This window comes from Corvus cornix, chromosome 4 (assembly GCF_000738735.6).
Source record: "Corvus cornix cornix isolate S_Up_H32 chromosome 4, ASM73873v5, whole genome shotgun sequence".
NCBI classification, from domain to species: domain Eukaryota; kingdom Metazoa; phylum Chordata; class Aves; order Passeriformes; family Corvidae; genus Corvus; species Corvus cornix.
In genome coordinates, this window is record NC_046334.1 from 26,604,972 (window position 1) to 26,618,224 (window position 13,253).

General features: G+C 48.5%; 3 protein-coding genes and 1 non-coding gene across 9 annotated transcripts in view; 2 read left to right on the forward strand and 2 right to left on the reverse strand.

The window, feature by feature from the left end:
• The window catches only part of SH3D19 (SH3 domain containing 19), an 84,703-nt gene extending 80,451 nt beyond the window's left edge, over positions 1-4,252 (forward strand). For all 6 annotated transcript variants that reach the window (XM_039551528.1, XM_019293307.3, XM_019293309.3 and 3 more), the window contains one exon: positions 1,096-4,252. In XM_039551528.1, coding sequence (XP_039407462.1) covers positions 1,096-1,212 — 117 coding nt within the window. In that variant the 3' untranslated portion in view covers positions 1,213-4,252. The remainder of the gene's footprint in view (positions 1-1,095) is intronic.
• Positions 4,253-6,238: 1,986 nt separating this feature from the next.
• On the reverse strand, positions 6,239-9,818 carry RPS3A (ribosomal protein S3A). The gene is made up of 6 exons (XM_039551537.1): positions 9,710-9,818; positions 9,350-9,453; positions 8,036-8,223; positions 7,654-7,862; positions 6,986-7,095; positions 6,239-6,406 (listed from the first exon to the last, which is right to left on the reverse strand). The coding sequence occupies exons 1-6, from the start codon at positions 9,769-9,771 to the stop codon at positions 6,285-6,287; spliced, it is 795 nt and encodes a 264-aa protein (XP_039407471.1). The 5' UTR covers positions 9,772-9,818; the 3' UTR covers positions 6,239-6,284.
• Positions 6,671-6,740, reverse strand: LOC120409993. The gene has a single exon (XR_005601890.1). It is a non-coding gene; the product is annotated as a small nucleolar RNA SNORD73 (small nucleolar RNA).
• Positions 9,819-11,818: 2,000 nt separating the features above from the next.
• On the forward strand, positions 11,819-12,855 carry LOC120409947 (ribonuclease CL2-like). The gene is made up of 2 exons (XM_039551538.1): positions 11,819-11,922; positions 12,317-12,855. Exon 2 carries the CDS (start codon positions 12,323-12,325, stop codon positions 12,755-12,757), a length of 435 nt encoding a protein of 144 aa, XP_039407472.1. The 5' UTR covers positions 11,819-11,922; positions 12,317-12,322; the 3' UTR covers positions 12,758-12,855.
• The last annotated feature ends 398 nt before the right edge of the window (positions 12,856-13,253 follow it).

Here is a 13,253-nt window from a genome sequence, read left to right on the forward strand (position 1 = left end):
AAAAATTGTCATTAAGGACACGGAGAAGAGGTCAGGAGTTGCAGAATTCTTGACTTCTCTGATCCCGTAAACATGGCAAGATAAGCAAACCTCATTTTGCAGTACATTCAGCTGTTGATTGGCTGATATGGTGAAGGGAGCCTCTTTTTGTACTAGAAGGACAGCACTGAGTAGGAGGTAATAGTGAGAGAGCCAGTGCTACAGCAGCCAGGCCTCTAAGGGAAACCTGGTACAGCAACATCTTGAACTGGCAACACAGTACAGAGTTGCCATGGGAACAAGGGGAAAATTAAATACGTGCTGGATGCCCAGATCATCTTAAGCATGAACAAGAAACAGAGTGCCCTTGATACTCAAAGTCATGATTTAGGTAACCATGTTCTCAAAAGCAAATTTCTGAGAAACAGTAGACTTTCACAGGAGGTGAAACACACAGTGTTTTCTCTTCTAAAACTAGCAAAATAGTTTCAGCATTAGCAGCTTGCAATGCTGAAAGGACAGACGATTCTTTAGAGCAGAAAAGGGGAATAGAGGTACTGGAAGAAAGGCCAGTACTTCAGATGAAGGGTGTGGCATGGGACTGTGAGAACAAAAACCAGGACCAAACACATGAGCTGCAGTTTAAACGGCCACACTGAGCTCTTACATTGCTTTTCCTTTTTCTGGGAAACTTTCCAGGTGTTAGAAAATACTGGGACTAAATTTAAAAAAAAGGTAATTCTCTCCAGTGTTTTAAGAAAACAAACCCTCAAAACACTCACAAATGAGCAGTAAAGCAGGGGGCCCATGAGCCAGCTCTTAACATACCTGGAGAGCCAAAGCAATGTGAGAAGTTATCCAGCAGTGCTCTTTTGTCCCTCCAAAGGTAGTGATTTTTCAACATAGACAAGTATTTGGCCTAGAAGAGGCTTCAGCTGGTTTTAGCAAACAATCTCCAAGAGGTGTAACCAACAGAAGAGACTGGCCACGTCTTACTTCTTTTCTCTTTGATTGATAATAATTGCTTCTAAATAAGATGAGCTCTGCATGCATTAACATTGCTCAGTAACATTGCACAGTAAGCTGTACTGACTCACATTACTCCTTCTCTTACAGGCAGGTGACATGATAACAGAGCTGGAATCTGTAGATGAGGACTGGATGAGTGGAGAGATACTAGGAAAGTCTGGGATATTTCCCAAGAACTTTGTTCAGATTTTAAAAACACCATGAAGTGTTGCCTTTGTACTACTCCCTGTGTGTGGGAGAGAATGTTTTCTACCCTAAAGGCACAGCAAAGACATCAACATGTGTTGATTATCAATGTTTTGCACTACTTTTTCTAGACAGTCATAGTAGTATCTTGAAGTCAAATAAGAAAATTTGAGTCTTTGGTGACAGTGTATGTAGTCATGTTTCATGAATGCTCAGAGAGCAAAACAAGCAGGCTTTTTAGCCATTTCCAACTAGGGAAATACTGTGGTGCGACACCATTTTAACTTATATAGCATTCTAGTATGTTTACTCTCTGGTATTACGTTTATCATGCACAAAGTCTGCATAACATAAGCTGCTTTGGCCTTCTTTGAAAACTTCTTAAGATCCAAACTTTAAAAATTGTTTTAATATATAATTACAGCACTCAGTATGTAGATGAAGTTTGATATTCAGGTTTCATTACTGCTTGAGTTCCACATTAGCAGTAGAATCCACTTGTTTTATGACTTAGAGGGTAAGAAAAATAACTGGTATTTCATAGTAGAAAGGTATCAAATCTAATACTGGTAAGAGGGAAAATGGAGAAATAAATCCTTGTGTAGTATCCTTCTATTCTTAGCCCAAGCTGCTCATACAGCAAGATCACAGAAGTAAAATGTTGCCTTTTAATGAATTCTGTTTAAATTCACCTGAATCATCTTAGACCTTCCTCGCTTTCCCCAAATACTTTGCAAATACAGGTTTAGATTTTTCCTACTGCCCACTGTTCTCCGAGCACCATCATACCCTTCTTTCCCAGCTGAAGTTAGCGACAGACAGTGTTTATTGAGCTTTCTCAGATCCCAGCCATGCAGTAGCTGTACTATTCCAACTATTTGCCCCTCCACTCCCCTCATGGAAGTGGAAAGCCAGTGTTCACTCAGTCTGCATTTTATTTGTCACTCAAGCACTGGAACATACTTCAGTAACACTATTCCTATCCTTAACATGAAGGATATTATACAGCCTTGGGTTTAGCTTTCAGCAGACGTGGGATTAGTTTCCAGTTTGTTGCCACATACCAAATCTACTGAGCACCCTCATAAATGGTCTGTCAAGGCCTTAAGGAAAACATGCCTGGCAAGAGGTTCCTCCAAGCAGCTCTAACCAAGGCACTTGGTAAAAAGCAGCAGGGTAGCTTGACTGACAAACTAAGATGGACATGATCGAGGTAGTTTCACATTATAGGAACTTCTAGTAGTCAATTCCTTTTTGTAACACTTGGCTTCTGACAAAATAGTTAACTAGCATCCTGAGTAACTGCTAATTCCACCAGACTGGAATAGAAAAAATTATGCTGCAGTTGGTTCTTTCACTGCTGCCAGTATTCCACCCCTTCTGCTCTGTATCACCAAAAGGAACCAGTAGGCTGAGGAGTCACTACTCCAGAGAGCTGCAGGTCATTGGATATCAAGATACCCTCAACAAGACTTTCCTTCATGGGTGTGGCAGTTCAGGTTGCAGAAGGGCCAACAGTTGGAGGTGGATGGAGACTGGAAACCAGAACCATCGTGATGGACCTTGAGATAGTTTTGACTTAGTCATGTCCCTGCCAACTTGACTGGTGTGAGCTCTGAGCACCACAGCAACAAGTACCTGCTGCCATGAGGGATTGGGGTGCACCTGAACTGGGGCCTAAGAAGGCTGGGGAGGGTGGCCCTGCCCTCCCCCTGCACTGTGCCCTGGTGACCATCACAGCAGGCAGAAACAGGCATAGCCAGAACTGCAGGCCTCTCCCCAGCAAGGAATGGGCATCCAGTCCCAGTGGCAGACTGGAGCTCACCTGTAGCAAGTGTGAGGAACCTGCAGTGCAGACATGAGGGCCTTGGCACCACTCACTCAGCAGTCACTGCTTAGGCTGGAGAACCGGCACAGACAGACACAGCCCCCCCGCTTTGTGGTCTGTTGTGTATTTAAACTACACCAGTACCATTCACACAACTGGGGATGAAGACCACACAGTGTTAATGAGTTGAGAACTGGACTTCTGCTTCCATTAAGGGATTAACATGATAACAATTCTGAATTATGTGCCGCTCTAGAAGGATGGAAATGCAACAGTGTGTACAGCTGTTACTCGGTTTTAGCATCCCCAGCAAGCCTGTCCGGAACTCCTGTGGAATCACATGAAGTCCACAGCCAAGGACAATCCTTCCCACTCTCGAAGTTTTCCTGTTAAGAGATTCTAAAGCTTCTTGTTTATTCCAAAAAACACAGTGATCTCCAAGAGAAATCCAAGGAATAGCCAGGTCCTTCAAAGACATACCGCACACGTTGTAGGGGTAGATGAGGCTGAAGTGTATGATGTTTACTTCCTGTTCGTCTGGCAGTTTTCTAAGGTTTTGATACAAGTCTCAGAAGTAGAACTGATCTTTTTATAATTTTTTTTCAATTTCCTCTTCCCCATTTTTATAACTGTGTATTGACCAGTTGTTTTTGTAACTTCACTGAATGTTTAAAGTCAGTGCCTGTCCATAGACAAGACCACTCTGCTGTAGGTCATCTCCTCCCTGTGCGGCAGGGCAGGAGTACCAGCAAGGCCTTTTACTCAGAGCACCGAGTGCCATCTAAGGGCTGCTGGCAGGGCTGCAGGCAGCTGCAACGGCGTCTCTAAAAACGCTGAAGCAAGGGAGAACGGCTCGGCTTTTACAGGACAGGATTTTCCTAAGATAAGGCCCTACACCACCATGAGACCGCATACAGATCACAGCATGAAATTCCTAAGGTGTACAAAAAGCCGAGAATGAGGTGGAGTGCAAATCTTAACTGCAATGTAGTAGCAAATTTCAGCTGTAACCTTGAAATCCAGCTAGATCTCCATGCATTAGAATAAAAGCCTCACTTACCGAAATATTTTGTTTGACCCGTCCTCTGGAAATATCTTCAGGAAGATGTCTTTGTTCTGTGTATAATTAACAGTGTCCTAAATAAACCTTTGTTAAGTCCAGTAAGTTTGTTATGGTACCTCTGTAAATTAAGAATGTATTTAACCAATAAAATTTTTATAATTAAGTCATGAGGGCATTTTAATTGTCTTGTGCTGTGGAAAGCTGAGCTTTCCACTTGACAGTCTTATGGATCTCATTCTGCTTATATATTTAAGCCAGCTGCAAAGTAACACCCCACCCCCAGACAAATACAAATAATAACCAAATAAATATTGCACCCTTTTACACGTAGTCCAAACCCCTCAGAGAATCTGGATGACTTTAACGTGGTTTATTCAAGCCTTTGGATGTGGGTATGCTTCACACTCACCACCTACAGAATGTATGGCCTTGGCTACCTGCAGCAACAAGCTGTCACGGCAGGGTGTCACACACACTGTGGTTCTCACTGTAACAACATTTTGACAAGACATGGGCTGATCCTGCACTAATTTAGGTGTGCTCTGCTGACTGCTGCTTTCACCCACCATGATTTTTCAGCTGGTATTTGTTGAGAGAATACAGAGGATACACAGTATTTTCCTTCCTGCTTTTCTCCCATCTGCAATCACATTACAAACCCTACATTTACCCAGAACCCCTGCACAACAATGCACTCTTCCAAATGACAAAGTTAAAAGCCTGAAAAAACCCCCAAGTTCTTGTTCTTTCCCCAAGTCCTCTTGGACTAACCTTTTTGCAACATACAGTCCTCAGACATGTAAGTAACAAGGTAAAACTTAAGAGCTTCAAAAATGTGGCTCTGTGGGATTCCTGGAGGCAGATGACACCTGCCTCAGCAGCACAGATGGAAAGAGCAAAGCAACACGATTCCTTCCCCCTCTTCCAAGGTTCTGAGTGTTGAGCACTCACTACACTTCCTTCACTACACAAACTGGAAAAAGCAGAACATATTAAAACTTTAACTTGGAATCACAACACAAAATCGCATCACTTGCAGTGTTCTGAAGTAAGTTCAAAACCATTCTTCTCATTTTGCCTATTACTTGGTCCAAACCAGAATTATCAACTAGGAAAATGTGAAAGTCCCCAACAGGGAACAGTACAGCCCTCATGGGCAGCAGGGCCCCTCTCCTTTTCCCCAGTAGCTTTGTTGGAAGAGTAACATTTCAGTATTTTCCTTTATTTCTTGTCCTAAGCTCTGTGACAACCAACTGCAAGAGCCACCACTCTCAGTGAGCTCCCCATTTTGCTCTCAGGTTTTAAATCACTAACTCATCAACAATTTAATAGGACTAAGCTTAGGTTTGTTGCCATATTCTAAACACACTGATAGCACAGAAAACTCATTTTAGCCAGAAAAAACACTCTTCTATTTTTAAGCCAATGTAAGTTGAACAAGAAGCAAAAATGCTGTTAGATAATGGAAAACAAATCTTAAAATTACTCAGCAAAACATTTAAGTGTGCTTTGTTTTCAGAACACAGACCATTGCCTTTTTACAGAACTTCCCCCCCCCCGAAGTTTCATAGGTTCTCCATGATTACTGTCACCCCTCAGTTCTGACAGCTTAAAATCCAACACCCAATTCCACTGCTCGAGCACATTCTGCATTTCTGCACTCCTCAAAACCAATGCTGCTTCCATCATTGTAATTACACCATCTTTAAACACCTTCTGCCCAGCAGAGACACCTGTCCCATTAGAGGTTGTATTACATTACCACCAAGAAATTTAAACATAGACACATAATTCTGAAGTAAGTAGTCTGGATAAATCCCTAAGACTTTGCAATAATACCAAATTCTGACACAGGTTTCCCTGTGCAATTTCTGCCTTCCCTGTACTCTCTGAGGCACCTCTCACCAATACAACCTCTGCACACATACACAGGGTTTTTTTGGTGAGGATAAAATTACTGGGAAAAACCATCATAGAGAATCCACAAAAAGCACAACCCGCCTCCTTCCTCCACCCATCCCCACATCACAAGTGAAGTACACAAGTACTTTTATTTATTTTTTTTTTAACCAAGACCATAGGTTTACCTTATTAAAAACCCATCCACACATCCAGTACCAATATTGTCCAGTAGCAATACAGGCAACCAAGCATTAGTTCTGTATATTAAAACCTTTTATTTTCCACCAGTTTTTAGTTTCACACGGACTCTTGCACAGGCGGCTCATATCCATCAGCTCGCTCTACCTTAGTGCCTGCCTCATCCCCAGAGGGCTTTCCAGCACCACCACCTTCGCCATGCAGCTCCATCAGCTTGCCCACTAAAAAGAAGCAGTGATGGAAAGAGTGAGACATGGACCTGTTTAAACAGTTTTAAATTACTCAATTACTCATCATACACAAATGAAACCACCAGAACATCTTCTGTACGTAGGAGCAAATCCACTGCAGACAGCTCATGCACAGAGATGTCGCTGCAGTGACAGTCAGCTAGAAACAAGCAGTGAAATAAGGCTACATAATGAAACTGCAAACTACACTTTTTTCTAAAAAGATCTGGACTCAAGAACCTACTGCTGCACGGGAATGTCAGAAAAAGGGGAAATGGAATCATTCCACATCATCTGGGACCGAAACATTTTGTCATCATTCATTCCCAAAGCAAAATTTTTACATATTCAGCAGCAGTTCCAGGTGAGAATTCAAGAAGCTCCCAACTGAACACTCACTGCTTGGGTTTCTATCCTGGAAGTCACACAGCAGGACAAGGAGACACTGTTCCCTTCTACAAATACTTAGGGTCATTGATGCTGCTGTAATATCTTTATCCAAAAGCAAACATATTTGAAGTATGTATCCTTTCCACACCCTCCTCCAAGTGTCTGCAGTAACTGACTTACATTCAAACTTGGGCTTCTTGAGCATCTTCACCTTGCGGACATAGACATCGTGCAGAGGGTAAATGGACTGACAGGCCTTCTCAATGTCCTTGCCAATGCTGTCTGGGATCCTGAGACATCACAGAGCACCACAATGTTAAAAACTCTGCCTGCTTCTTCAGCAGCAACACAGCTAAATATTCTACAAAAGTTTACATCATCACTTTGACAGTTTTCCTCAAGTACATTTAGATTCTAAGCCACTTCTCCCTTGGGAAGTTAGAAGGGACAAAGCACAAGTGTGCCCATTTAGAGAGCAAATCTGCAAACTTTTGGAAGCAATCAGCACCCTTTGGTAAACTCTTCTACCAGAAGAGCTCAGAGCATTCACAGCCCCAACTGATCAGAATTACAACTTTAGTCTGTAGGAATGGGAACCACAAATTCTCTGGAGAGTGACTTTACATTTATGCAAACATGACATAGGATTCAGGTCAGACAGGATGCAGACACTAAGAGAAGCCATTTGCAGAAAAGGGCAATTGCCTTTTCTACAGGAGGGGCTCCTTGCCTGGTCTCTGACAAACAGCTTGTGATGCACCAGCACTCTTCAAGCACTCAGCAACAACCAACCCCCAAAAGACGATTTAAACTGCAGGAGAGAAAAAGAGAACACAGCCAAAGCTTACAGCTTATTGACAACTTCCTTCAGGTCATTGGTCTGCACCTCCCGGGTCATGATTTCCATCATTTTCTTGCGGATCTGCCGGACCTGCTGGTGCTGGGCATAGGAGGTCTTGCGGATTTGGTTATTGCGCTTCTTGGTGAAGCCCACACAGAAGAGGCGCAGCAGGTACCCATCTGTGGTTTTGACATCCACATGGGCTTCAATCATTGTCTGAAAGAGCAAGCACTGAACATTTACCACCCACCCAGCAGTCGGGCTGCCCAACCCCATGCACCCGACGCTGTTGATGACTGATGCAGCTTCAAACACGGCTTTGCCAGGCACCAGCAGCTCCCTCCCTCCCTGAAGGCACCGGCAGCAGGCAGACCTTGTTCCTGACACACCTGCCATTTTTTGACCATGGAGCACATTTTGTCCCGTGTCAGGTCCATCCCATGGAAGTTGGTCAGACAATTTTTGCCCTGAACGTCCTCAGTGATCAGTTTAAATTTGCGGAAGGCGACCTCATCATTCTGCAGATCAGCCAGGCTCACTTCAAACACACGGCCCTTCAGTCCATCAGAAGCAATTTCTGTGTGATGGAACAGAACAGAACACCTTTTATGAACATTAGAAGCACATTCTTCAAATCAGATCCTGAATTCCTGCTGGAATCCTGTTTTCTGATGCTTTCTAATGGTGATCACAGAGCCAGCAAGGCTGGGAATGCCTCCCTTTGGGAAGAAACTTTTTAAGGTAATAGTATCAGGTATGGGATATGGAACAGCAGCATACAGCACATTCTACCACGTGTAATAATTTGGTTTGTTTCAAGCATAAAGGCGTTGCAGAGTATTTGGAAATTATGAGCAGTAATGAAAAAACTAAACATAAAAAGCCACAAGTGCTCAGCAGAGATGAAGCAGCAGTGAACACCCCAGTACAAACACTTCACAGCTCCTCCTCCAACAAGGAACCATTTTAACAACACTGGCTGGCTCACACTTCGTTTTGCAGTGCTCCTCATTTTATTTGTTTCACATGTTGAGTTCAAAATAACAATCATTGTCCTAACTCTGAGTGCAACCAGCACAGTATCATAAAACTATTTAGCCATTCTGCACAGCTAAGCTTCCAAAAACAGGGTTACCTCTATCCAGACACCCCTGCATTCCTAACAGACATTTCCTCTTCCTAACGTGTGCCAGATCATATTAAACTGAATTAACCCACCAGTGATACATCAGTGCTCACATTAAATCAGCAATTCCGGCTCTAATCATTACCCAAAATCTTTAAGAAATTTCAGTGTTTTGATGTGCTGGTCGTTATCACCCTATCAGGACTAAGGTCTCCTGTGGAACTCTCCCACATCTCCCCCTGTGACAGAACTACTGCTTAATTAACTTTTCTCAACTCGCCGGGTACCACAAGAGGAGCTCATTAGAAACTTCAGGCCCTTCCTTCCATGGTTTGGCATTTTTGTACAAACAAGGGTCTAGTGTATGAACTTCCCTGAAGCTCATTTATTTAAGCAACTCAGGTCAACTCAAAAAAACCCCACTCAAATCATCCAACTTTTTTAGTTTCCAGGTTCGTAACAGTACAAGCAAAACCTATACGTCAGCAGTTTTTCATCCAAGAAGTTCTTTAACCGCTTGGAGCTAGCACATGGAGCAAACACAGCCCCTTCTACTGCACCAACCCCAACTACTCACTAGTTCCTTGAGTCCTGGTGACAAGTGTCTTCCCGATGTTTCGGATATTGAACATCGCCGGAGCTTTGACATCGTACCAGTCCTTCTTGGAGAAAGGGTCGACCCTTAAACCAAATGAAGAAGATTTTTTTACCGACTTTCCCAGGCCAAACCGGGCTGCAGAAAGACCTTCCTCTCCCAATGCCCGCCGCTGCTCCCGCCCCGCCAGGCCCACGCCCGCACGGCTGACGCCATGACAGCATCGGCCCTGCTCCGGCCGGGCCGCCGCCGCCATCCGCCCCTCATCCCCGGCATCCCGCCGCCGCGGCGCCCCGTCCGGCGCCCCCGGGCACCGCCCGCCCGTGCCCCGGCGGCCCTCACACTTTCTTCTTGGCGCCCTTCTTGCCGCCCTTGGTGAGGCGCTTGTTCTTCCCGACCGCCATCGTCCGGCCCGCGCCGCGGAAAGGGCGGGGCGCGCCCGCTCCCGCGAGAATATACGAGACCGGCGCTCGCGCGAGACCTGCGAGAACGGGGCCGCCCCCAGCGCCGGGAGCGGGGGGGCCCGCCCGGGACGTACCACGGCTGGACGGAACCAACGACACGGGGGGGCGGGGGGAGCGCTCGGCACAGCCCGTGCCCGTGAGCGCCCCCGGCTGGAGCCGTGCGGAGCGCAGCGCTGGGAATGCGGAGGGCCGAGGGGCCGCTGGCCGGGCCGGCACAGCCGCAGGGACGGGGTTCGCTGCGCCAACTGTGCCCGGGAGAAAGGCAGGTGCCACCTCCTGCCCTTTCTGATGTCTTCAAGCCGAATTATCTGTCCCCAGACTGAATCTTGTCACTTCTGGTAAACGTAACTGATGTCGTCTGCTTTCTTCTACAATGGAAGTTGCTTCATAAAGAAAAGAACTTTGTACTTCAAGCATCGCGTAAGAGTATGTCATACAAATAAATACGCATCGGTGGGCGGGGAATGTGCATTAGACAGGCGGGCTGATGTAAATTTTACTGTATAAAAGATGTCACTTTTTACCCCATGGTGTGTTTGATTTGTCAAACCTCCACCTTGCATCCCACGCAGAATAAACAGTCTCCTTTCTAAACGATGCTCTGTGTTTAGAGAGCTCCTAAAATCGGCACCTTTCCCAGGCCATGGGGCACCGAGGGGACAGCCAGAAGCTGTTGGTCTTGGCTGCCCCAAATGCCTCGGCCGATGGCTCCTGTCCCCACCGCACAGGGCAGGAGGAGGCTCTGCTCAGGCCCCCTGCGTGGGCAGGGATGGGACATGGAGAAGCAGTGCCCAGGACAGCACCAGGCAGCTGGGACTCCCCAGGGACAAGAGGTGACCACAGGCTGTGGCTCACCAGTGAACCTCACACCCACCTCTGGCAAGGGTATGCCTGAGGCTCTGCCAGGTGGGATGGGATCCAGCACAGGTACCTGTACTATGCCAGCTAGAGACAGCCCATTGCCACGAATCCGGGCTTGTTCCCCATCCTGTGGACACCATCCCGTTTCCACCCACACCAGGACAGTGGAAAGCAGAGTGTGTCCAAGGGGTCATGATGAGAGTCCCCATTCTCCTTCCATGGCCAGCAGGAGCAGGGGGTCAGCAAGGGGGCTGTGCTGACCTTCCATGTCTGCAAGGTTTTGCTAGGTGCCTGAGCTGTTCCCACTGTATGGGCTGTGCACCTTTGAGGAGGATTTTTTCAGAGGCTGTAGAAATGCCACCAGAGCCCAGGGCAGGACCTTCTGCACCTTCACCGTGACCAATCTTGGAATTGTTACAGCTCTTTTGGGAAAGGTGCTGCCCAAGACCTCATTCTCTGTTTGCCACTTCCCATCACAGTCTCTCTGATGTCTTTGAAGAGAAGGATGGAGACCACTTGCAGCCACTCGTGACAGCCTCTCCTGGGCACTGCATGCCTCTCCCTCTGGAGGAGACATGCTTTCCTTGGGGCTCCATTATGGTGACCATGAGACAGGAGTATTTGATGGGCTCAGGCTGGTTCCTGGCTCTTTGCTTGTCTCTGCATCAGTGGAGTAGCTGGGAGCATGGGAGGTAGCAGCGAAGAAAAATGCATCCCGGCACTTCCCAGGGGTATGAATTTGCCTGCAAGGGGACACAGGGAAAAGGAACACATAGGTCCCTTAGCACTGCAGGACAACCATGGGCATCCCACATCTTCCAAGAATTGTAGGAACATCTGTCAGCTGTCCCAGAGGTGATGGTGACATCCTGCTCCCCACCAGGGAACCAGGTATCTTGCCCTGCCACCCAAAGGGACCCAAGTATCCTGCCTTTCATGGGACAGGTGGCCAAGGCCAGAGTGGGCAGGGGCCACCCAAGGGGATGCACACAGACAGTCACGTGGTTCATTAATGACTACCTAATGACCTTGAGGGGCCATGAGGGTGAGTGGGGCCTCCTGGACAACTGGCTCCCCCCAGACATCCACTGGACCTTGCTCTTTACCCTGCCCCTCCTCCTGGATCCTTGCCCATTGGGCACAGCTGGGGCCAGTATAAAAGAAGTGCAGAGGAGTGGGAGGGATCCTGGAGACCCTGAGGCCATAAGGGAAACTGAGGCGCGCGCACAGGTGCGGGTGAGGGGTGCATAGGGGACCAGAATGTTTGTGAGAGGGGTCTGTTAGGAACCCAAGCATCCAGTGGGGAAGGGAGGCTGTGTATGGCACCTGGGTGTCAGGGTACGGGGTGGATCTATAGGGGAGCCATGGGACTGGTGAGCAGGTATGGGGGGTTCCATAGGGACTGAGGATTCTGGGGAGTGCATGACTGCAGGGGACCCATGCATCCAGGTGAGATCCACAGACAGCCCAGTTGTCCAGAGATGAGCCCCCACGCACTGGAAGGGGATTTGTATGGGACCCAGGTGTTTGGGAGGTGGAATTTGTAGAATAACCAAGCAGCCAGGGTGGGGTTTCCAGTCGGGGGCCCAGAAGTCCAGATGGCCCTAACCCCACCTTTCCCCAGGTGTCCATGGCGGGCTGGGTGCTGTGCATGACCCTGGTGCTGGCAGCACTGGCAGGGGCGGCGGGCGAGACCCGCTACGAGAAGTTCCTGCGGCAGCACGTGGACTACCCCCGGACATCCACGCTGGCGGCGCACCGCTACTGCGAGACCATGCTGGCGCGGCGGCGGGTGACGGCCCCGGGCAGGCCTTGCAAGCCCTCCAACACCTTCGTGCACGCCCCGGCCGCCCGCCCTGGTGGCCGCCTGCTCCCAGGCGCCCGATGCACGGGGTTCCAGAGCACCCCGAGCGCCGTGAGCCTCACGGCCTGCCGCCTGCGCGGCGGGGACACGCGGCCGCCCTGCGCCTACCGGGCCCGCCAGCTGCAGCAGCAGCACGTGCGCGTGGCCTGCCAGGCCGGGCTGCCCGTGCACCTCGCGGGCACCTACGCGGCGCCGCAGTGAGGCCCGGCCTGGCGGCGTTGCGGAGCCGCGGCGCGGGGGCGGGTTCTCCCTCCCGCCAAGGGCTCTGTTAGTGCTGGCAATAAAGGAGGTGGCAGAGGCCTGGGCTCCAGCATCAGCTTCTGGGGGGACCCTGCAATCATACCCCTCTCTGGGTGCCCCTGAGCCCCTTGGGTGACCCCAGCCAAGTCCACCTTGATCTGTTCAAGGTGGACTTGCCCCCCATGTGCTTTATAAATCCCTGGGTTTTCCCAGCCTCCTGGGTGTTCCATAGCCCCCTAGGGTGTCTCTGACTTCTCCTGCGCCCTCTCCCCTTTCTTGGGTGTCCCACAACTCCCATGGGTGCCCCACAACCGCCACCACCCTCCCACCCAAGGCCCCCTGATCTCCCGGATGTGCACCCAGCCCTCTCTCCAGTATCCTGACCCTTTGGGTGTCACATTGCTTTCCTGGATGCCCTGTAACTCCCACAGGGTTTCCCAACATCCCACATGCCTCA